The 25,855-nt window shown below is 35.9% G+C and overlaps 1 protein-coding gene across 1 annotated transcript in view; it reads right to left on the reverse strand.

Annotated features, from left to right (window-relative positions):
* The window catches only part of LOC136028515 (mucin-2-like), a 50,919-nt gene that overhangs the window by 8,749 nt on the left and 16,315 nt on the right, over positions 1 to 25,855 (reverse strand). The window contains exons 3-5 of the mRNA XM_065706359.1: positions 13,408 to 16,021; positions 11,287 to 11,781; positions 1,846 to 1,951 (exon numbers count right to left, since the gene is read on the reverse strand). Coding sequence (XP_065562431.1) covers positions 1,846 to 1,951; positions 11,287 to 11,781; positions 13,408 to 16,021 — 3,215 coding nt within the window. The remainder of the gene's footprint in view (positions 1 to 1,845; positions 1,952 to 11,286; positions 11,782 to 13,407; positions 16,022 to 25,855) is intronic.

The following is a 25,855-nucleotide window of genomic DNA, read 5'->3' on the forward strand; positions in this document are numbered from 1 at the left end:
TATCCCCCTCTTCTGAGAAGAGGGGGATCTTCCCCTCCCCCCAACCAAAAAAATCCTCCTGAAAACGCCTGTACACTTCCGAATAACCATTACTATATGTAAGCACTGGTCAAAGTTTGTAACTTGTTGCCCCTCCCACGGGGACTGCGGGGGAGTAAGTCGTCCCCAAAGACATAGTTATAAGGTTTTTCGACTACGCTGAATAAAATGGCTATCTCATAATTTTGATTCGTTGACTTTGGTAAAATAATTAGCGTGGGAGGGGGCCTAGGTGCCCTTCAATTTTTTTGGTCACTTAAAAAGGGCACTAGAACTTTTCATTTCCGTTAGAATGAGCCCTCTTGCAACATTCTAGGACCACTGGGTCGATACGATCACCCCTAGAAAAAACAACACAAAAAAAACAAATAAACACGCGCCCGTGATCGGTCTTCTGGCAAGAAACACGAAATTCCACATTTATGTAGATAAGGGCTTGAAACTTCAACAGTAGGGTTCTCTGATACACTGAATCTGATGGTTTGACTTTTGTTAAGATTCTATGACTTCTAGGGGGCGTTTCCCCCTATTTTCTAAAATAGCGCAAATTTTCTCAGGCTCGTAACTTTTGATGGGTAAGACTAAACTTGATGAAACTTATATATTGAAAATCAGCATTAAAATTCGATTCTTTTGATGTAGGTATTGGTATCACAATACCATTTTTTAGAGTTTTGGTTTCTATTGAGCCGGGTCGCTCCTTACTACAGTTCGTTACCACGAACTGTTTGATAATGGTTTTCGACCAGGAGCCGACCCAACACTGAGCTTCGAGAAATTTTTCCGGGGGGGAGTTTTCGTGAGTTTCAGTACAATTATCAAATTTGGTAAATATATAAAATTATACTTAATATATTTCAAAGCGGCAAAGACGCAGGAAAAGGGTTTCTACAGTCGAACAGTATCCATCTGACATAAAATATTTGTAAAATTCTAATTTAGTGACGTCTTGCTATCTCGGAAAGGAGTTAGTTTAGGAAAATGAAATTTTTGGGGATGGGTTTAGAGGCTAAAGTATATCCCAGGAAGGTATTTTAAAGTACCCACCTCCACTCCTTCTCCCTATAATGGGCCCTGAAATTCACCTACATGACAGGTCTATTACCTATTGAAATTTTTACAAAACAACATTTTACGTTGATTTTCAGTTACCAGTTGCTTTTTCTCTGCCTTTAGTTCTGAAAATGCAATTCCTGTTATTTGAGTAGAATTCTGAGCCATATCAATGTTTTTTTTTTCAAAATTTAGGAAATGTATTTGAATATCTTTAAAACCTTATAAATTGGGATTAAGCAAAGTTGTGAAGCTGAAAACAATTTTGTTGCACTTCATTCAAGCACAAGATCTATTTTGCAAGGTTTCGCTTTTATAACACACATATTTTTAAAGGTCATCATAAGTCAGGACCCTCTAGAGGGAGAGGGAGTGGGGGTAAATACTTAAAAATACCTTCCCGGGACATATTTTAGCCTGTAGACCCATCCCTAAAGTTTAACTTTCTTAACCTAACCCCTTTCCGAGATAGCAAGAAGTCACTAAACTAGAATTTTACCTAAAATATTATCAAAGTTTTAGTTTTGAACTTTGTCACATGTTTGTGACATTTAGTGTGGTTCCAATGTAAATTGGTGTGAATCTTTGAAATGTTTTAAGTACCACTCTATATATGTGACATATTTGATAACTGTACTGAAACTCAGCACAACCATTATTATGAAAGAACTAAGTTTATTCTATAAAGAATGGTAATCTTTTGAAAATTTTCAATATATTATACTTATACTTACTACGACGATTTTTTCTTACCTTTTAAGATACTGTGCCAGCTTTTCAGCTTCAGCTATATGAACGTTGTTCTGGTTTTCTGTACTTGAATCATTTCTTCTTAATCTGACTTCGGCGAATTTGTTTCCTGTAATACAAGGATTTTTGTACCAGTCAAAAAGAAAAATATAAGAAAATATTCACATTTACGAATAAAATTTATTATGTATAGTTGACAGTGTCTGTGAGATGCAGCCAGCCAATTGCAAATCAAAAACTATAACATGAGGCTATGAATTGGTGCGTGTCACGGTTTGCACTGGGACACGCGCATGTTCCGCGTAGGTGTACTTAGATTAGTTTTTATGTCATTTTTTTTATCTTTTTTAATGTAAAGGAATAAAATTGTATCCCGAGCTGATCAGAGTCCTGAATAGGAAAGTGTACGCGCACTCACATACCCGTATTTAAATGTATTTAGAATACTGCCACGAATAAAAGTATTCTAATATAAATTTTGTTAAATTAAAAAATGTAATTGAATTTTATAATCTATATTTTCAATTCGGCCATTTAAGGGACAAACTGCTTCATTCAATGTAGCACATGCCATCGTGCTAGAAATTATGAAATAGTACTAAAATAACTCTTTCATGCTACAGTTGGCAACCCTGATGGATGCTATATCGCGGGTTCACAACTACGGCTCTAAGTATATTCAGCCAAAGGGTGCACGTCCTGCCCATTACCCACCAAAATATTGCCATGTCCCACCGGTGGGGGCTGCGCTCCACATTGGGAATCACAGGTCTAGAGGCAAGCAGCTATATCTCACTATAGAAATTGCAAACAGGCAGTAGGTTCCATTACCAGGTATTTTATATGTGTTTTTGTAACTATATCCTGTTTTGTTTCGTGGATCAAAGCCTATTGCTGACTCTAGGTGGGGGCAAGGGGCAAGCTAGCCCCAAAGTTTTTACGGTGGTGGTAGAGAGCTAGGAGAAAAGCTTAATCCTCCGTCCCTAGGTAGCATGGGAAATCCGTCAGCACACCTCAACGTGGTAAAGGGGTGTGAACATCGCGAAGCTTCACCCCGACCAAGATGATGGCCGACGCGCTGTAGGATGACCTTGAGGAATGGCGTCCTTCGAAGAAAAATAGCCTAGTAAACGACACAGCATTCGCATTGAGTTCCAATTAATGGATATTTTTTCTTTGTTTAGTCTGTTTTGGTGGGCGTTTGGGCTGAACTATCTCTTCCTAGCTCATTTATCTACTGTGGATTACATCTCCGTAGAAGCAAGATACTTATAGAAATGAATATATAATGAGTCGGAGGTAATGGGCTTGCGGTTGTCTGTGCAAGACACCGATACTTGTTCCATTGAAAAGTATCACCAAGTGCTGAAAACCATGTTGTGATCAAGATGGGTCCAGGAGTACATAATGCCTCCATTCAACTGGATGTTTCAGGGACTTCCTGCTGACCAGCTCTAAGCCAGCTTAAGCGATTTTGTGTAGAGTTGAGAAGATGTATTAATTCCCGTCCTTCACCAGTTTTGAGACCATGGCTTTTCCTGAGGCCAAAATATTTTCGATGATTTAAAGGATATAAGAAATACACTTACTTACCGGTTCGGATTGAATAATACATCACAATCACAGAATAGTTTGAAAATAGTTCCTCCGATTTTTGTCAAAACTGCAAGTCAAAATTGGGCTTACAAAATACACAAGACAAAGTCCAAACTAGTAAAAACTGGTACCTACGTTTCGGAAGCTCTTACAAAAGGTCACCGTGACCTCATAAATCTAGCAAGGGACAAATTTGGCGTGAAAAATGTGTGGTCAGATCGGGGCCATATTCTCGTTAAGTTGCCAAGAGACCCTTACGCACGAAAAATCAGATCTATTTAAGACTGTGTATAATCTTTCAAGTTATCTTTCTTTGTTTTTTTTTTTTTTTTTGTGTATTTTTTCATGAGCTGTGTTATCTTTTTTCTAGTTAAAATAATTACCTTTTTTCAAACGTTTTTCTTTTTCGGTTGGTTTCATTTTATTTGTCTATACTTATTTTATATTCTTGTCAATTTTTATGCACTGATGCTATTTATTTTTTTTTTGTTCTTGTCTTCTTTCTTATAATTTTCCTCGAAAATTTGTGGATATCACCTATCCCTAATACTGAATCCACGACAATCTCCAAGCTATCATGGCGTATCAAACAGTTCGTGGTAACGAACTGTAGTAAGGAGCGACCCGGCTCAATAGCAACCAAAACTCTAAAAAATGGGGTTTTGATATCAATAGCTACATCAAAAGAATCGCGTTTTAATGCTGATTGTAAATATATAAGTTTAATCAAGTTTCGTCTCACCCATCAAAAGTTACGAGCCTGAGAAAATTTGCCTTATTTTAAAAAATAGGGGAAACAATCCTTAAAAGTCATAGAATCTTAACGAAAATCACACCATCAGATTCAGCGTATCAGAGAACCCTATTGTAGAAGTTTCGAGCTCCTATCGACAAAATCGTGGAATTTCGTATTTTTTGCCAGAAGACAAATCACGGGTGCGTGTTTATTTGTTTGTTTGTTTGTTTTTTGTTTGTTTTTTTCCCCAGGGGTCATCGTATCGACCAAGTGGTCCTAGAATGTCGCAAGAGGGATCATTCTAACGGAAATGAAAAGTTTTAGTGCCCTTTTTGAGTGACCAAAAAATTGTAGGGCACCTAGGCCCCCTCCCACGCTCATTTTTTATCCAAAGTCAACGGATCAAAATTTTGAAATAGCCATTTTGTTCCGCATAGTCAAAAACCATAATAACTATGTCTTTGGGAATGACTTACTCCCCCACAGTCCCTGGGGGAGGGGCTGCAAGTTACAAACTTCGGCCAGTGGTTACATCGGCCTCGCTCTTTACGCTAAAGTTTGACTCTTTGCCACAATTCTGCTTTTTAAAACAATTAAAAGCTTTAGCGTAAAGAGCGAGGGATTGCGGAGGGGACAACCCATTTCATATACGGAGTAATTTCTGTTCCTTTTAAGTTTTAATGTCGCTCCTTACTTTCAGTTAAAAAAACTAGTTTTTTTTATGTAATTCAGACAGAGGTGAGAACTTGATTAAACTGGCTTGTAATAATACATTAAATGTATTAAATCATTCTGGTGGTTTTTTGTCCTGGTTCGTCTTGAGCTTTTGGAAAAAGAACCGTTAGATTTAGAAGAGGCGTTGAATGAGGGAAGTGGAATTATGCCGCAAGACGAAGATTTAGGGGTTATTGATAAAAAATGAGACCAAACATAGAAGTGGATTGTTTGAAGACCAAGTCGGGGTCGGTGAGCTCTTAGTTAGAACATTCACGTCTTTGTTCGTCAATTGATGAATTTAAATTCCTTCTTTGTGAGTCACGTTCATCTCCTAATGTAATCGGATTGTGTGAAACATTTTTAAATGATAATAATGATTCATTAGTTGATATTCCAGGTTATACGATTGAACGGTTAAATAGGTCGAAAATGTCTTAATGAGGTTTTTATACTACTAACGGTTGTACATATTTGGTTCGTAAAGATCTTTCTGTTAATTTTGAAGGAGTATTTGAGTCGCTTTGTATTGAATTGTTAATTTTTCAGAAAGCCATTCTATTTGCAGAGGTTTATCACCCCCTACTAGATCCTTAAGTTCTTTCCTTGATATTATTACATGTGTATAGGAAAAAGTTAATAGTCTGAGTTTTGATATTATATTTATGGATGATTTTAATATTAATCTAATGGATAAAAACCCATCAGTGGCGATTGATTTTTTTTTATCTGCTATGACTTCTCTTGGTTTATTGCTTTCTATTTTGATCCCAACCCATATCACTGACTCGCCAGCCACTTTAATTGATAACATATCTTCCTCTCTTTCTTCTCAAAATAGTGTTGTAATTATTTCGGATATATCAGACCATTTTCCTGCATGCTCTAAGTTTGATATGTTGAATACCCGTCCTTCTAAATCATTTCTTTAAAGTCAGCATTTTCTCACAAAGGAAGAGCAGCTCTCAAACTTTAGATTGAAACTATAGGAAGTATCATTGGAATTTTTGGATGATGTTAATATGCCTATAAATGATGTGTTTGAAAAAATTTATGGGGGTGATCAAGGACACTTTTGTTGAAGTTTCAACGTGACTAGAAAAAAAAAAGTTCCAAGAGCTCAGCCCTGTTGTGTCCGTTTATGACTCCTGGATTAGTAAAGTGTGCTAAGCGAAAAGCTTACCTTTGGTAAGTTTACAAGAATCATCCTACACCTGAGCGACATCATCGTTTCAAAGAGTATCGAAATATATTTAAGTCAGCAACACGCCGGGTTAAAACAGATTATTTTCGTATAAATTTGTCAGAGGGCAGAAAAGGTCATTTGGGTGAATTTTCCTTCTTATAAATAAAAAATTAAAATATTATATTATATTTTATATTTTAAAATATAAAGTTAAAATAAAAATATTATTTATATAATATATATAAATAAAAAAAGAAGGTTCGATATAACTATTTGCATTTTCTGTTTTTTTTATTATATATATTGTAAATTTATTATACATATTTTTAGTGAGATTTTTTTTAGTGAGTATTCTATTTTTAGCCCTAATTTTCGGCGTGACCCCTTTCTGGCTTGATTACAAGCAAGCAAAGAACAATATTAGCAAAAACAGACTTTTTTCACTGAAGAAAATGCTAGCCAAGGGTACTTATCCATCCATATGAATTCATCCATATAGTATATGCCTCTGTAGAACTGACTGATGGAAATAGTAGTGACTCAGTATATGTGTCCATAAATTTTGCTTACAGCTACAGGAGCAAATAGACAGGGTCACGCGTAGAAATACCGCGTTTTTATTAGAAGATTTTACCACCCAGTTTGGTAGAAATAGGGATATAAATAGTTTCAGAGATAGAGATGTTAAGATTTCATGAAAAATACATCATTAGCAAAGCCGGATCCAAGAATTTTGTTCAGGGGGAGAGGGTATTTTTTTCGAGAAAGGAGGGGGGGGGGGGGTACAAAAAACTTTAAGAAACGCGAAAAAAATTTGGCTAGTTAGTTTTGTTACGTTTTCACGATTCAGACAAACATTGTTCTATTTTCGGGGGGGGGGGGAGGGGGGCCCATAGCCTCCCCTGGATACGGTGTTGATCATTAGAAAGTGAAAATTTTGTGTTTTTGATTGAACGGTGCTGGGTTTTTTTAAGTTTCAGGAAAAGGCAATCCCAAAAATATTCTAGCATACCCCGATGGAAAACATAAAAAAGATCAGCTCAAAAGATTGAATAATTCGAAAGCTTTGGAAACTTCCTGTTGTTACAGCCGTTTCACTCAAAAATTAGTAAGAGATTATTGAGTGTGTTGCGAGAGCAACACTTTGGTTTTTTCCCGGTTTTTCTTTTTTTTTTTTCTATGCCGCCGATCTCGGCTTATTCCTGGAAACTGGTAAGGGTCTAACCTGTGCGGTTTTTACGGGAAGTGTGGACCTCAGGCCGGATTGATGAATATGACATTATATTTTGGAAAGCTCCACAGAACTCTTGCCTGGGGCCAAAAAGGATGGTTTTTGCTTGTCCACGAGCCACAGCCTATGGTGTGCGAAGTGAAGTGGAGTCACTTCACTTCGCCTATGTCAGAGAGCCTATATAGCCTATGTCAGAGAGGAGTATCTGAAGTTGTGCAGCCATGCTTTCGTTTCATCAAACCATGTTTCTACTTTCGAGTGGAAAACTCCGTTCTAGCAGGCAGGCACCACTTTCAAATTGAAGATGGACTAAAATCTATAAGTGTTAAACATATGCGGCATTTACCCGGCCCCACAGCCAATATATCTTCTTTGAGTGATAAATAGAAAAATTTACAGAAGCAAAAAAGCGGCATTTTCCCATGGGTCCGAAAGTGCTGCCGTGATTTCGGCTGGGTTTATCATTTGTTTTTTCGGACTTGGGATTGAGGTAGAGAAATGTTGTCAGATGTACCTCTTAAACTTTAAAAGTTCTGCCATTGCTAAAGAAATTAGAGCTTATCCTTTACTCCTTTCTAAGTGGTGACGTTAAAAAGTTGGCCTACTGCAAAAAAAAATCAACTTTTGACTTAAGACAGAAAGAATTTTTTTTTCGACGGCAATCGACAGCTCTTGATGAGCTGATCAAAGTATATGTCATTTATTTTTTGGTACAAAAATTCCTTCACGAGATATAATAGTTTGAAAGTTTCAAGGGGTGTATTGTAGGGTACACACTGAATTGTAGGGTACACACTGAAACCAAAAAAAGGCCGATACCAATTGCGAGATAAGTAGAGGACTTATAAGCAACAGTCGGCTGTTAGACCATAATCATCTTCGGCAATAAGGGTTTTGCAACTTTGGCTAGTTGGTGTACTTATTATTTGTTTTCGGTGTATTTGATGGTAAGACCAATTTGGTTCCAGTGGTAAGACATAATCCTTGTAAGTAATAATCGTCTGTTAGGCTACAATCATCTTCAGTGAAGAGGGGTTTGTAACATTTGCTAGTTGGTGTAGTCTCACCATACTCACTGTAACCTAGAATTAAGTGTTTACACAACGGGTACAAACGATAACTTAAAACAATGAGGTAGTTTCGTAATAATTAGTGTCACCTATGGTATTTTAATCCTGAAAAGTTAGGGATAGCTTTATAACACCAACTAGATTATATAAGATATTGTTCTGAGTTCTCATCCGTCACTTTGTCTACGATTGAAAAGGATAAAGTTCAACTGGCTGCAAAGTCAATTTAGTCCCTTCTTTCGATATTCTTTTGTTATTGTTGTTTTTTCAGCGCTGAGGAATAGCCTTTGATCATATGATTACTGATCGCGTTCTTCTTTGAACATAACGTTTTAAAAGCTTCGATAGGCTGACAACTTCAGCGTTTAACCGATAGCAAAGAAACAAGACCAAAGTGTTGCCTCTCGTTACCACTTTATTCGGCGAAGCCGGAGAAAGGTTGCCGCAACACTTCACGTTGCTCAGGCAACGTAGGTCTAGTTTACTTTGTTTTAAACTAGCCTCACCTTTGCAATTCCAACTGTTAATATATTTAAGATTCCCTATTAATTTTCACGAAAGCTCCTTATTGTGCTGGGAATATTTGCCAATGGGTCCTTTGCCTTTAAGACTGTCAGCCGACAATGAGACTCGCAAAATTACATTTTTGATACCGAAAGTCCTTAAACACTAGTGTTTCAGTTGATATTTCTAAGATTTATAAGAATGAAAGCATTTTCTTAAACTTTTTTTTGGGGGGGGGGCATATACTTTGACCTGAAACGTTCAACCCATGTGAAAACATCTCTTGCTTGAATATTCTCGCATTTTCTGTATTCTATTGAGTTTTTGTCTTTCTTTGCTATATAATTTTTTCTTCCTATATCATTTTTCTGGCTTTCATTCTTGTTAATAGCTTTTATGTGGTTATTTATTTGTCAATTTTTAGTATTACATATCGTATCTTTATTCATTAGTTTTATGTTTCTTTTGAGCAAAATGAAGCATGGGAAAATCACTTATCTCAAAACAATCTCTTGAAGATTTTCCCAGATTTTTTTTAAATTTAACTATCAGCTCTATATTAACATTAACAGCGTTTTCCTCTGCTGAGAAAGGCGGAATATTCTGCAGAAAAGAAGGCAGCAAAAGCTCCGTCCTAATCTAGATCTAATGTCTGCCAAAGAGAAAACTTTGATGCGGAATCCTTAGAGCATAAAACAATCGCTTCCTGGATTCGGTGGATTTCACTTTGGCAGACTCGTCTGGAATGAATCCAGGTCAGATCTAAGCAATAAAATAGTACCTGTTTTCAAAACAGTCGGGGATATATTTGTTAGGAATGCAAAAAGGAAACAAAGTGAGAAAAGGAAACAAATACGACTAGTAGAGTTTAAAAGCAAAAGAAAACACATTATTCCAAGTTTTAGACCCTGCATTAGGAATACTCTCCAAAGCCACGATTCTAAATACGAAAATGCAAGAGCATAAAATTCTCCTTTCTCATTTTTGAACCCTTGAATTCAGATGTATCATTTTTGATTAATGAATCTCTTCGTGTTCTATTTTGTTTCAATGTTGATGCGTTTAAATAAATGCATGTCAAGGTCAATCATACATTGAGTTCGATTTTGTGATCTTTGAAAAAAGACGTGGTGAATCAATACAACTGACTCCATTTCTAAAATTGCACCTTCTTTATTTAGGTCTCTTGGCTTTGTCTACATGCCCCGTAACTTTCAGCCTAATTGGAAATAGAAACAATGTATATAAAACTGAAATTAGTTCCAATGTTTTTTGTTTTTTTTTTATCATTGACGTCCACTTTATCCAGGAAATTCGAATGTAATTTTGAGCGGATTCAGAGACAAAATTTATGGGTACGTTTTAGGGGTATCAGGAATTTCTTGTTATTTTCGTCAGGCGGAATGCGGTTTGGGCGGAATGAAGATATTCTCGGTCCTGGTTGACCAAAAAAAAGTTTTTTCGGCCGATTTTCGGACAAACCCAAGTCCCTTATTAAGATTTTTTCCGTATATTGGGACCACTTGACCTGGAGACTGGAACGTAAAAATTTCAGGCTAATCTGGCAATGAAACTTTTCCGGCCCTTCTTCGTGCGAATCAATATTTTTTTTTCTATTTTAGGATTCCCTCGGCTTGAAATCGTGTGTGAATCAGTTTGGAGTGCTGAAGGGAGGGCGATGTCGGGATTGAGGGTGCAACTGCTCCAATCTTAATTTTTAATTATTTTCATTGAAGATCCTTGCGTGATTCTTTTCCAGCCTTTCATTCAGCTTAAAAGTTAACATTGAAAGGGACCAAGAGGGGAATGTTAAAAGGTCTAAGGACAACATTTGTGCCTCAATCAAACTGGATTGAAAACCCTTGCGTTTTCAACTTAAAAAAGATGTAATATCTATCTTCCTTCTAAAACGTTTTACGTGGGACATTTATAATTGCCAAAACTTTTTTGTGAGGGACGACCACTATTTCTATTAGTGCAATTTTTAAAAAAGTCTTCCTTGTTGAGATGAGAGCGTGTAAGTCCGGGAGATTTGCACATAAACTGAATCAAAGTTGCAGATTTCTTGTTGCTTAAATCATTACACAGTCCAATTTTAAATATACATGTACAGATAAAACCCAGTTCGAAATCATGGACAACAAGCCATTAATATTGTGACTTAATTTCATGAACAGTATAAAATATGTGAATTGTGATGAATGCTCCAATGTTCCATTTATCCCACATCATGTGCAATCCAGGGCTTAGGAACTTTTCATTTATAAGACCAAATTTTCTAGAAACTTTGAAATAGTAAATAATCCAATTTAATTTGCTTCTGTCTTATGGGTGTCGCAACTTTACTGAATTATTTCAGTCAATTTGAATTAAAACGAAAATTTGTCATATGAATATGAAAACTTACCGTTACATTTATTCTTATCAGAAGGGAAAACGATTTTCTTCAGGTCATTATCTTCGTCTTCAACTTCGTTCAATTCTTCATCAGAAACAGCTACTTCTTTCCCAATGGCTTTACTCAAAGCCTCGCTTAAGCTTTCTTCGTCACTTTCACTAGATTCACTGTCAACACTGCTATCATCATCATCATCACTTTCAACTTTTGATATAGCTTCCCCATCGTAACTCAAATATTTTTCCACTTCAGGCAAAGTTTTTTCTTTCTTTACAACGTAAAGATTTGGAGGCGGAGATACAGACTCTTCTGGCCATTCAAATCCATCGGGAGATGTGCGATCACCCAATTCTGAAGTAGGTGATTCACTACTAAGGAGTACATCATGGTTTGGAGGAGGGAGAAAAGGTGAGCCGGACTTCTTGTTACTCTGCAGCTCACTGGACGACGTAGATTCATTTTCAGAGTCAGGTACAGGATGATCTTGTTGTTTTTCATTTCCATCTAGATTTAAATATCGGATGAATTCCTTAGAAGTAGAAAAATAATTTTCCCATCCCTTAAAGAAAAAAAGCAAACATTGCAATTAGTTTGCTCTGTAAAAGCCGATTTTCTTGAGTTTTATTTTTATGTATTTGTGCAAAAAGTACCAAGGCCAATGTCAAGCTTAAACAGAGGGATTTAAGTTTAATAGTATAAAATCACTTCAAAAATCCAAATACAGACAGTTCTCTTGATGATATGGCTTCACAGTTTGCAAGAACAATTCAAACTGGGATACAACGAAATTGTAAAATGAAATCGAATAAGACTCAGAAAATTTGAAATTTACCAAACAAAGTGTCTTAGCCTAAAAGCCTTAGTTAACAACTAAAGTTATTAAGCTTGATAAAGATTGAAGTACCTTGTGGAGTAGTCAGATTAGGTTTGAGCAGATTTGACTCTCTCCAAATAGAAAAACAGATGTAAAATACGAGCTTTGAATATATTATGGCTTAGAAACGAGATTTTCCATGGTTGTACCCACCCCCTCTCTTTCCTAAAAAGAAATTTTTCGACCATTCCCATAATAAAATCCTAGCTATACCCCAAAATCATGGTCAACCTCCTGAGATAGCAATAAAACAATGAAAACGACCATTTGGTTGTAAAACCAGCAACGAATAGGCAATTTCATTGACTGCAGCGCACTCTAGAAAAAAATCTGGGTACCCTTGAAAAAAACAAAAAAAAACTATTGATTGGACGGATTCTCCACAAGTTCAATTTTTCCTCAGAGATTTTAAGTAATTACAACAGTAATTTTAACATGTAAAAACTAACACAGTATTCTGAATAAATAATCATAATAATGACAATAATAATCAGTCAAACAGTAAATATTGAAAAGGTCAGGCAAAACAAACAGCTTAAAAAATTTAAAATCAAAAATAAAAAGTTATAAACCGTAGTTTACTCTCATTTCTATTTTTTATATGTGGATACATGTAGAAATTGAGAAGCAATTGCCTTTCAAGGTCAACTTCTGGTTGATTGGCACCCAGCAACTTTTCCAGCAACTGAGACGTCAAATCGACGCCCTATGCACCAGTAATGGCTCTGGAGGTCTTTACCCTTTTTTCTACTTGCCACCCAGCTATGGAAAATCAGCAATTGGTTGTGAAACGGCTACCAATACTACCACTGCATATCTTGCAGGGAACCTAGCTGAACAAGGTCTTTTTTTCATCTCATCTCTCATCTCAGCGTAAGTGGTTAGAGAATGCGGTTTTAAAGATTCACTAAAATCCTTGTATTTTTGTGGTCACACGTAGAAGCGCGGAGGTGTAAAGAGCTTAAATTACACTACTTTAGAAGAATTAGCTAGCCTGAAATTAATATTTTTGATGTTTAGCCAGTTCAGGCGGTGTGAAAATATCACAAGGTCTAAATGGGATGCATAAGGCTACAAAATAAAAATCAGTTATCTTAAGATTTCCCCAAAAGCACTTTAATTCGTACTTTCCGTCCCCAAAATCATTTGGCAGTTATTATTGTATAGTTACGTTTTCAGTTGAGCTTGAATTTTTGAAGGAACATGAATACTGAAAGACGCACAAACAGAATTAAAGAATAAAAGTAGAAACAAACCTGGAGAAGAACTCAGCTCAGGAACACCATTCCACCAATCTGAGCTAACAGTTGAGCAACGTTGTATTTTTCCAAGCTCCTTGCTCTGGAACGATGATTGATGAACTGGAACTTCAAGAGGCTTCTGTTCAATTGAGTTTTTACGGCTTTGTATGCTGCTAGAAGATGGAGAATGATTTCTGAAGCTTTTTTTCGTGAATTCCACTGCCAAAGACTTCCTGCTGCTCTGAAGTTTATCAGAGGAACTGGATTTCGAAACTTCAGGAGAGGAAAATTGTGATTTACTAGAATATGAGTTCTGATTTTTGACGCAATTTTTTTTTGGAATTTCAATGACATTTTGTTTAGAAGGATGACGTTTCAAATTAGGCACGATTTTTGAAATACTTGCAGCAGAACTGCGTCGACTGCTTGCATTAGAGAGATTTTGAGTGGTTCTGTTTCTGCCCAAGTTAGATCCACTTCGCTGAATTAAGCTAGATCGACTCAAATTTGATCCGCTTTTTTCTATCATGCTTGTTCTGCTTGAATTAGACGGATTTCTCTCCAAAACGCTTGATGTTGAATTTACCCGAGATCCCAAATTTCCGCGTTTAGAACCAGACATACTTTTACGCACATTATTCCTTAGTTCTGTTTGACTTAAATTAGAACTATTGCGATGTAGCACATTAGAGTGACTCGCACTTGGACTGGAACGAGGTAAGCTGGATTTGGAATTATTACTAATGAGCCTTGATCGTGAAAATGAACCATTTCTTTGGTATTCTGGAAGACAACCTGAATTACTACTAGACGTTTCTTCTTCAGAGCTGCTTTGACAGTTCTCATCTTTATGATTACTAATACTCGAAGACTTAGAACTTGGACTAAATTCGATTGAACTTTCTGATTCACTTTCACTGCTTGTATCACTTGAAGATTTTTTGCTAACCAAAGATTGTCTCTTTTGCTTGGGTTGTGCGGAAAGTTGTGAAGATTTTGAGGAGCATCTTGATGAACTTTTGCTTAGGCAGCTAGGGTTAGATATTTTTCTGGGCAGCGGAGATACTGGAGGTTTTCCAAACGTTTCACTAGATGGAGAATGATCAGTGCGTCTTGCACGGGAAGATGGAGAAACGGGAGGTTTTAGTTGGTATTCAACGGAAGGTGATCGTGATTTTGCTTGTGCAGCTGGAATTCTAGCAGACATTTTCTCTCTAGATGACGACCGTTGTACTCTTTCCAGATTCTTACCAGCCATTGATGTGTACATCAGGACGTCAAGAATACCAGCTTTTATCTTTTCTTTAATGTCATTTGTAGACTCGCCATTACGTTTTGATATTGAAGGGGATAATGGCGGCTTAATTGCCAGAGGACTTGGGGACTTCTTTACAGTATCTTCTATTTTAGTTTCATCTCGATATTTCGTTAAATTCGTCGTATAGTTTCGAGAAAGATATTTGTCATAGTAACTCGAAGTGGGACGACTTGGTGTGTAAGAACTGTAAGATGGCCCTGCATACCCAGTATATCCAATAAAACGAGACTTTCTCGGCTCTTCTCTTTCCGTATCAGTTTGAACCTCTTTGCTAGAAAACTGTGCTGTTATTAGCTTCTTAGCAGATCTCTCTACCTTTTTTTCAGCACTAATACTCCCTGGATCTGGATCGCAACTATACATATTTGGAGAAGTTGCTCTGCATGTGAGGAAATCTTCCTCTCTTTCCTCCTCTTCAGAAGAAGAATATGAGCTGGATGAAGTTTTTCCTGGGGAATTACATAGAGAGTGTGCCGATTTAGATGATGTCGGTGATGAAGACTGCTTTTTGTGTCCAACTGGTTGGGGTTCAAACCGAGAAGATGAATAAGAATTTGCTTTAGATTCTAATATATCAGGAGGTACGGGTAAAGTTGGAGAAGTGGGTGACTTAAAACCATCTTGGCTGCTATTAGGTCTGCTAAAAGTTGGATTTGATGTTGAACTTAAAAAACGTGAATATTTTGGACGGTAGGTCGGAACAATCAAATTTATATTATCTTTGGTAGACTCAAGTCTCTGTTCTTTTACTTCATTTGTTTTTTTCGGTAAGTAGCTCACTGATACTTCCCCCTGTGGCTTTAAAAATCTTGAGGTGAAGGTTTTTTCAGATCCTTGATTTCTAGGTAAAGAGCTATAGAAGCGAGGGGTTGTGGATTCTGTCGATTCTGTTTCCCGGAAGCTTGAAGTCCTGTGACTTCCTAAATTACTTACTTTTTCTTTACTATGATATTTGGTCTCTTTATCTTCAGACAAGCTCGGTATTTTAGTTAATCCTTTTGGTTCAACTCTGCTCGAATATCCAAAACGCTTTTGGCCGTCAGAATCGAGAGATGCTCTACTGGGTTCATTTGCACTGAACTTGTTTGGAGACTTGGCTTCACGTATATCCTGCTTGTAATTCACGGTCCCATCTTGTCTTGAGCCAGTATTATAATAGCTTTTCATAGGTTCGTATGAAGAACTATTATATCGATTTCGAGGCTCATATCCTGATCGAACAGTGTTGTCAAGCGTTTCAGATTTCGGCGACCGAAATTCATTGACTTTTGAATAGGAAGTGATGCTTGGTTTGGCCCCAGTAGAATAGCCCTAAAAACAATGACTCAGTATTAACATTCTGGAAAATGATCTTTCTCTTTTTTTTCAGGAAACTATTTTCAATACTATTGTAAATATCAGTAAACCCACTACAAGAAACATTTAAATCTAGCCTATAGTAATTTTTCTATATCGCCTTTTGAGTCCAAATAGCAACCTGAGACAGTGCCAGAAGAAATGTATAGGTCTTCCCGTGGGACATCAACTCCCTTACCTACCCCCGTGAGTCCAACTGCCCTTGAAATCATACCAGCCTGGGATAATATTAGATGACTTCCAATTGACAGATTTTACATTTCCGTTCACACCATTTTTTTTCTTATATCTTGGGTGGGGAGGGGGGGGGGGGAGAGAATTACCGGGGAGATATACTAATGTACTAAAAACAGCTGGCAATTTAAACTGATTACAAAATAATTCTATATCTGGTTGTCTCCATTGGTGAGAAAACTTGACAAATATTGAGATACTGTACATACGGGATACTATAATATCTGTACTATAAACACCATACTGTGTAATGACACTGAATAAATGCACTGTCTTGTCTAGCTTATGTATTTTTAAAAATTTAAGTACGTAATTTACAAAGATTCTGCATAATCATGGTTGCAGCGGTAGCTGCAACTTTGTAAAGAGCAAACCACAGACCACCGTAACCAAAAATTAGAAAAAATGTTTAGACAAAAACTGCCTAGTGAAAAAATGCTATCCGGCACTGATTCACGAATGGTAACTATTATCTTTGTTCCTCTTAAAAGCAAAAGTTGATTACGAAAAGAAATTTATGGTGATTAAAAAAAAAGCCTGAAACCCCTGAAAATGAAAATTAAACCATTGGAATCAGCATGGTTGAAAACCTTGAATAGGAAAATTACAGTCCCCCTCCTTGAATAACAAGGAAAACCACTATTTTGCATGGGTAGCACGGAGCAGTCTTCCGTTTTTTTTTCTTTTAGCACGTATAATAGCTCATTCCACCGGAAATTGAATTAACTAGTGCCCTTTTTAAGTGACCAAAAAGATTGTAGGGCCAATAACTCCCCTCTTCCCTACCGAAACCCTCCCCCTAAAAGTCATCTAATCAAAATTTTGAGATAGTCATTTTTTTTCAACGTAGTTAAAAGATCCAATATCTATGGTTATTGTGATGATATGACCCTCCATAGTCTCTAGGGAAAGGGCTGTATGCTGTATTGGTATCGGACGCATCAATATCACGTGTATTGGTATGACCGTATTGTTATTGGGCGTATTGATATTGGGCAAGTATCGGGATCAGGCACATCAGTACGGCTGCTATTTTTTATAATGGTTTTCCAATATTTCCAACGTTTTCAATGGTTTCCCAATATTTGAAGACAAATTTGTCCAACACCCCGTAAGAAATGGCATCAGATCAAATTAGAAGTGCACCAATGGAAGTAGCATGGTCGGAAACCATGTATTAGAAGATCCATGGGAAGTAGGATCCAGAGGGGACCAAGAGTTTCCCCCAAGATTTTCTTGACACCCTAAATCCATTTTTTCTTTTTTAAATAAACTTGTAAATTTTGTCAATTATTGGTTCCCAGGTCGTATTGCCCCCCCCCCCCTCCAAAAAAAAGATGTTGCTCTAGATCCGTCTTTGTGGAGAAGAATTATCCTTCCTTCATCTTGAACAATTAAAACCACTTTGGCTTTCATAGCGTAGCGGTTTGTTTACCCTTAAGCAAAGGCGCTAGTCTCTTGAGACGAAGGGGGGGGGGAAACTGACATGGAATCTTGGATAAAGTTGTTCACAGTTTATATGTAGCATATAAACATAAGGACGCGATCTAACAAAACTGTATCTGGTGAAAATAGTATTTGTTTCATGAAGAAGTTGAAACGTTTTAAGTTAAGCACATATTTATACTTTTAACAGTAATATAGGATCAAATATGCACAGAAAATAAGCTATATTGCGCAATAACCCGACTATATGGAGGGAGGGGGTGGAGATTGGGGCATTGAAATACTTTCTCGACGTAAATGATTTAAAATTCAATTTGCGTGAAAAATTACTATATTCGGAATAAATATAAAAAATCGGTAACGAGCGGTATGTTCACTTCAATCGCAGATCGTTTAGGTGAATTATTCAATATTTACCAATTGGAATATAAAAAATGCAAGATTTAACAGGAAAAAAAGACAATCAAAAGTTTTCAGGTGGGGTGGGGGGGGGGTCCAAGGGTATTATTCCCTTGTCAATTATTCAAATTTTATTTTTAATATCACTGTATGCCTACTTTCTTAAAGCGAAACTTGGCACTTGTGTAATATACCGACCACACTGTTGCTCTTGATTGGCTTAAAACCGGTTTCTCTGCGCGCACTAGGAGATAATTGGCTTAGTCTGAGTGAGATAAATGACTATGGAGGTATATTTCAATTAAATATTTAATATATAGAGTTGGTTAGGTTAGGTATTTAATATAATGTGTTCTGGAAGGCCTGCTTTTCATAATTTTCTGTTGTAGTTTCTATAATTTTGTTACAAAATTATTATATTTTTATCATATTTCATTATGATTAACCTAAATAATCATTATAATTAGCCTAACTTCACTTCATGAGTGCGGTTGGTATAATGTACAAGTATCCGAAACTTAAAGTGCATTTTTTCTTTTTTCCAGCTCTGGAAGCTAATTCCTAATATTGACTTTAGTGTCATTTCCATTATTATATCATGCGAAAAAAAAAAAGAAAAATAAATCTACGAATCTCAAGCTAAACAAAATCCAACCAGGCTTCAGTCTGGGACCCTGTTTTTATCAGTGGCCGGCGTTTACATCCCCCCCCCACGATTATTCCCCCGGAAAATATTCTCGAAAAATGTCCCCAAGGAAATCCCCCCACGGAAAACCTGGAAACCCCCCTAGAGAATGACCCCCCGTGGAATATACCCTCCGAGGAAAATACCACCTCCCCGTGGAAAATAACCCCCGCGGAAAATACCCCGGGTAAATGTCCCCCTCGGAAAACACCCCACCCCCCGTGGAAAATTGGGCTTTCCAAATTTGAGAGTTTAATTTGGATTTTTTTTTTTAATATCTGCAGGGGGATGGAATTATGGTACTTGCGTGTTACACTGTGTAAAACTCGAGAACAAATCGTTTTTTTTTCTTTAGAAACAATTTTGGGCTATAGATTTACACATTAAGGGGGAGGGGGGTAAAGCATTGCGGGTCTGCATGCAAAGTGTGTTAGGTACAATTATTCTGCATATTATGAAGAAATAATTGATTTTTGCTTCACACTGTCCAACTACCTTACCCCCCCCCTTGTGTGCAAACATATGGCCCAAATTATACATCATGGTTTGCAGCGGTAACTGCAACCTAGTAAAGAGCGAACAGCCACCCATAGTAACCAAAACTTAGATAACACGTTTGGAAAATGCCTAGTGAAAAAAATTGTCATCTGACACTTGTTCAAGCATGATAACTATCATTTCGGTTCGTCTTAAAGCAACAGTTTATTGGGAAAAGAAATTTATGGTGATTTTGATAAAAAAAAAACCGAAACCCCACAAAAACTGCGTCAGATCAAAATGAAAAGTGTACCTTTGAAATCAGCATAGTAAAAAATCTTACATAGGGGAAATTACACCCCCCCACCCAGAATAACAAGGAAAATCACTATTTTGCATGGGTGGCACTGATCTGTCTCCCGTTTTTTTTTTTTTTTTTTTTTTTTTTTTAAGGCTAGCGGTTTACCAGAAGATCACAGAGAGATGTTTAATGGCTCATTTAAAAGCTATTTTTCGTATCTATGTGATTTTCGTAAACTCCATCATTTGCAAGTGCCATTATGACACTAAAAGTGACAGTTTTGGGCCACTTCTCAAGGGATGGGGCTAGCGGGCAACCAAAACATCGTAGATAGATGTTTAATAGCTCATATAAAAGCTATTTCTCATGTCTACATTTTTCCATAAATTCCATCATCTGCAAGTACCAAATGGCGCTAAAGATGGCACTTTTGGTGTCAGGTCTCCAGTGGAAAAACTAGGACTAGTGGGCTACCAAAACTTCTTAAAGAAATTTTCAATGGCTGCTTTAAAAGCTATTGCTCATATCTACGTGCTTTTTATTAATTTTACCATCCATAAGTGCCATATAGCACTAAAAATGGCACTTTTGGTGCCACTTCTTAATTGGAAATGCACGGAAGTATAAAACGGTACCATTATAAAAATTATGGTCCAAAACCCTTAACTGGAGATTTACAAGATCCCTCCGGTATATTTCCTCTCCCACCCCCTTAGTAAGTCTCATTAGTCCGTTGGGAGGATTCACTATGAACTCTTTCACACAGTCAGCCGACATTGAGGCTTGCAAAATGATTTTTAAGATATCAAATGTTCTTAAGAGGAAAAAATTCATAGAATAACAAATAATCAAATTTTGAAATTTCAAATGACTACTCCTTGACGTACCTCCTCTCCTCCTCCTGTTCATAAAAGTTTAGGCTCACCAAATATAGCTTAATGCTCTCACTCTTTACAATAGTAACTTGAGCTAACTCAATGTTTTATAAAAGCCACTTTCAAATGTATTTTCTGAACAAGGTCCAATAACAATGCTTTTAGTGGAACACTCCTTAATCCCTATTATGTTCCTATATTAGGTATATAAATGTACCTAAAAATGATGAAAGAATAATACTTTAGAAATAAATTTTGGCTATATATTTTACATTAGAGGGGATGGGGGTAAAGTAAAGCGGGTCTGCATACAAAATGTATTAGGTACAAATATTCTGCATATTATGAAGCAAGAATTATTTTCTAACTTCACACTGTCCAAATACTTTACCCACCCCACCCCCTCTACAAATATATAGCCCAAATTATATGTTTCCCATCAATTCTATCACTTGTTGTTGTCTTGTCTCACGCTAAGCTGAAAGAAACTAACAAAAGAAACCGGTTTCACAGTGCGTCAATGGACGAAGAATTTGAGTGTTTGCTGTATAATGCATACGTACCATTACACAATTATGATCAAACAGTTCGTGGTAACGAACAGTAGTAAGGAGCGACCCGGCTCAATAGTAACCGAAACTCTAAAAAACGAAATTTTTATAACAACAGTTACATCAATAGAATCGCGTTTTAATGCTGATTTTAAATATATAAGTTTCATTAAGCTTAGGCATGCTCATCAAAAGTTACGAACCTGAGAAAATTTGTCTTATTTTAGAAAATAGGGGGGAACACCCGTTAAAAGTCATAAAATCTTAATGAAAAGCACACCATTAGATTCAGCGTGTCAGAGAACCCTGCAGTAGAAGTTTCAAGCTCCTATCTACAAAAATGTGGAATTTTTTGTATTTTTTGGAGTATTTTACTGTTTTAAAAAGTAGAGTTGAGAGAAAGAGTCAAACTTTAGCGTAAAGAGCGGGGCGTTGAGGAGGGAACAGCCCCTTTCATATACTGAGTAATTTCTGTTCGTTTTAAGTTTTAATATCGCTCCTTACTTTCAGTTAAAAAAAACTTGTTTTTTTTAATTTAATCCTACAAAAACCGATAGATTGTTGTTCGATCATCAGCCGCCGTACTTCAGTTACTAGCGCGTTAAACTTTGAATCAAAAAGACAAGGGATCAAACCCTTATTCGAGTGCTTTTTTTCCTATTATGGTTTTGTTCCTTATATATGATTATTTTTCCGCTAATTCACTATTTTTATGAATTTTTGTAAACTGTGAAATGTTCCATACACTATTTTTGGAACAAAATACGCCACGGAACCCAGCCCCTTCACACTTAGGGGTTGGAGAAGTATAGGCATATGGTTCTGGAACCACTCAAAGTTGTATTTTCAAAGAAGGATCACTTATTAATATATTTATTTATTCATATTATTCACTTTTTATGCTATTTGATAGACATAACAAAACTATTTGTAATGTATATAGAGAGATCATAGCACTAAAAATCTATTTGCATTTTTTTTTTCTGTGATATTTTTTTAGTTTCCAGGTTGCTTTCCAACTTTTTTTATTTATTGCTTTTCCATACCTGTATGTCTAACTAGTGTTTATCAGGGGGAAGGGGGGAGATGATAAGTAAAATAATTTAGACATACTAACATTTTCCTTGGGTTTTGAAAACATTAAAAATATTCTTTAGAAAAACAGTTACTCCTTCCTAACTGTCGAAGTTGACCCCCTTCAAAAATCATGTACACCCTTCTTGTAGCATTGATTTCTAGGTATTACTTGAAAAACGATCAGAAATTAAATAAAAACAGTCTTGGTTCTTCCTTATTATATAGAACACACGCGACAATTGAAGTTAGGTTAATCGTAACGAATATGCCTAAGTAAGAATAAAATATGATAGTTTAGAAGCAAATTTTGGCTATATATTTCCACGTTTGGGGGGGGGGGGGTTGAAGCATAGCACATTTAAATACATGACCTAAACAAACCTATTCTAACTTAACCTAACCAAAATACAAACTAAATATTTGATTAAAATATAGCTACAATATATTTTCCCACTGAGCCGCAGCTAATTGTCTGGTATAAAGGCCACAAAAACCGGTTATTGTCTCATGTTCGCGATACAAACTTTTCGCGTGTATTCTGAACAACAAGGAATTACCCAAGTTTTTTCAACTGAAACTAAGGAGCGACATTAAAACTTAAAACGAACAGGAATTTTTCAGTATATGAAGGGGCTGCTCCCCCACCCTCGAAAAAATAAAAAGATTATTGTGGTGTTGCTTCTACATTAAATTTAAAGTAAAAAAGGGCAAATATTAATTAAAAAAAAAATTAGGGAAGTAAAGAGCGAAGTTGAAACTTGAATCGAACAAAAATTATTGCTTCACAGTCTATCTAACAGATATCGATAAAACTGCTTCAAACGAATCAACTAATTATATTTCCCTGTGTTTGTAGGATTATAGAAAACCAGCGCTTTACTGAAAACACAAGAAAATGTAGGATTTTTTGTACAGTAACCATAAATCCTACAGTAATTTGGTACAATAACCAATATAGGGTTGTTGGTACAGTAAAAGCAAACCATTTAAGGGCATTTTTATAACATAAAAGTAAAGCATTTTAGGATTGTTGCTTATTTTTTCTTTTCGTTTAATTTGGTGACATTTCTGCACAATGGTTCTGTCCAATGATTGGCTCTCTTTTTGGTTCTGAAAAGGAGGTGTCATGATCAGTGTGTAGACAAGTTCGAAGTGAAATCATCAAGATGATTTCATACAAGACTATAGATACGGGATTTCCAGAGTTCATACTATGGCTTATTTGATCTTTATTTTGAGTAATACTAAAGCGTATTTCTTACAATTTAAGATTGTTTATTACTTAATATTCGTATTATAGCTGGTGAGACCAAACCTGATAAACCAATACAATATTTCTGTATGCTGTTCAATGACTTTGCGGTTATAAAAAAAAGTATTTATTTTTATGCTTATGTTATTAAGATAATTTTAATTGTATACTGAAAGTTACTGATGTCACAGCTGGTGCAAGACTATGAAAAACTTTATAGATTAGTTCATTGTTGTCACGCTACGTACTCATTTGAACTGATAAATCAACGTTCTTATTTCTTATCCTTGGTTTTTGTGTTTTCAGTAAAGTGCTAGTTTTCTATAATCCTACAAACATAGAAAAATATAATTAGTTGGCTTATTTGTATTAGTTTTATTGATATATATTCGATAGACTGTGAAGCGATAATTTTTGTTCATTTAAAGTTTCAACTTCGCTCTTTACTTGCCTAAAAAAACTTAGTTTTTTAAATTAATTTAATTAATAAGAGTCAAATAAAGGACTAGATACTAGAGTATCAGCCTTGTGCCTGAAAATCCCTAATTTCAATTTCCCTCTGAATTCCAGGAGACTAATCTCCCTTCCCCGAAGCAATAAATTGGTTTAGCCGAATAAGAAATTGGATGTTTAGCCCTTAAATTGCACCTCTATAAAAAAAAACAATCAATGAATACTAAAAAAAGAATAATAAATGAAACAGTAATTAAATTTAACCAAAAGAATATGTTTTAAGGGCAACAGCAGAAAATTTTACAAAAGGGGAACAGATGCCAAAATAGCAGTGGTGGTTGGTTGACAGTTTAGGCGGTTTAGGGCGCCAAACTACGACTTTACCCCGAAGAGGACGAGTTTGCAATCAATTTTAAATTCTGAGAAGCTAATTGATCTAAAATATCAATAATTATATTTTAGGCTTCCCAGTCGCAAAAGAAGTATTGCCAAACGGTGGTAGTAATGGATTCAACCAAGTTAGTTCTCTGTATTTGCAATGAAATTAGGCTACGTTTGGTGATCTGTAATTGCGTATCAGCTATAATGAAGGGTGTGAGTCATTGTTTATTTTTTTTTCAAGTTCAAGTTCTGTTTATTACTACATAATTTCAATATAAAAAGCCAATTTGGCAGAGAGAGGGCTCGAGGCCAAATGGCAGACAATTAAATAAACTGTATGCTATAACTACATCAACATAAAATAATATCATAAATTAACCGTAATCCATCCAGGTTCCAGATTCAAACCACCAGACTGAGTTGGGATTTACCGCTATAAACCACACAATTATTATTTATTTACTTAATTTATTTTTTTCATTTTTTTTTTCTCTTTACTTTAAACATTTTCTATGAGCATTGATTTTATTTTGTTTTTCAGCGTATTAATAGAAAGTTCAAGTTTGATTACATTATGATAACTTTGCCATACCCTCAATATTGTGTTTCTCAATGAAAATCTTGATCTTTCTGAAATTATCAAGGGTTGCCGGGCTTTACAAGGATTACGCGTGTTATGGTCGTGATCGGAATTAGTTCCAGAAAATAGATCGGGTTCATAAAAATATTCAGGTAGGGAATTTGAATGATGTTTTTTCTTAAATAAAATAGAATGAAAAACAATAAAAGATTCAAGGGGCAAAATGTTCAAAAAAAGAGGAAGACTTTTAGTTGACGACTTATTAGGGCAAGAATCAGGAGATGGTACAAAAAGCTTAAGAATTCGGAGAGCTTTATTCTGCTGCCTTATCAATGGTAATATATTCGATCGAAAAGTATTCAAATATACAAGAGGACAGTAATTTAAGTAAGAATGAATTAGCGAAAAATAAATACACCGCAGGGCATCATAAGGGAGAAAAGGTTTAAGAAGCCTGATCATACCGACGTTCCTTGCAACCTTTACCCTCAGGCAATTTATGTGCTCCTTCCAACTTAAATTCGAATCAACTATCACTCCTAGATACCGAAGATGGTGGACTCTGCTGATCGTAGTATCACATTTTTCAATTGTTAGGGAATTAAAAGTTGGCAAAGCTTTTGAAATCCGAGAGAAAATCAGGAATTTGCTTTTAGATGTATTAATACATAAATTATTCGCTGCGAACCATTCAAGCAGATATATAACCATTCAAGCAGATATGTAAGACGGGGGTAGGGTAGATTCCAACAGAAGTACATTTTAATGGACAAACTGCTTACTCTTCTTGAGGCTTCAGATAAATGTTGAAAAAGATATGAGGGACCAGGAATTAATTAAATGTTTCTCTATACAGCTAAAATGTTACAATCCCATATCTAAAAGCACATATGCGGAAAAGGCAAGGCAGGTCATCATCAGCCTCGCCAGGAAATTTCTGTAGGGTGGCATATACTGCCATGAACTTAGTTTTCAGCAATTTTAAATGGTAATATTTTTCTTTTTCTATTTATATGAAGTACTTCAATGTATTTAAACAAATGTATGTAATGTATTTATCGATAAGAAAATCCTATTG

The sequence above is a fragment of the Artemia franciscana genome, chromosome 6, assembly GCF_032884065.1.
Source record: "Artemia franciscana chromosome 6, ASM3288406v1, whole genome shotgun sequence".
In the NCBI taxonomy this organism is placed as follows: Eukaryota; Metazoa; Arthropoda; class Branchiopoda; order Anostraca; family Artemiidae; genus Artemia; species Artemia franciscana.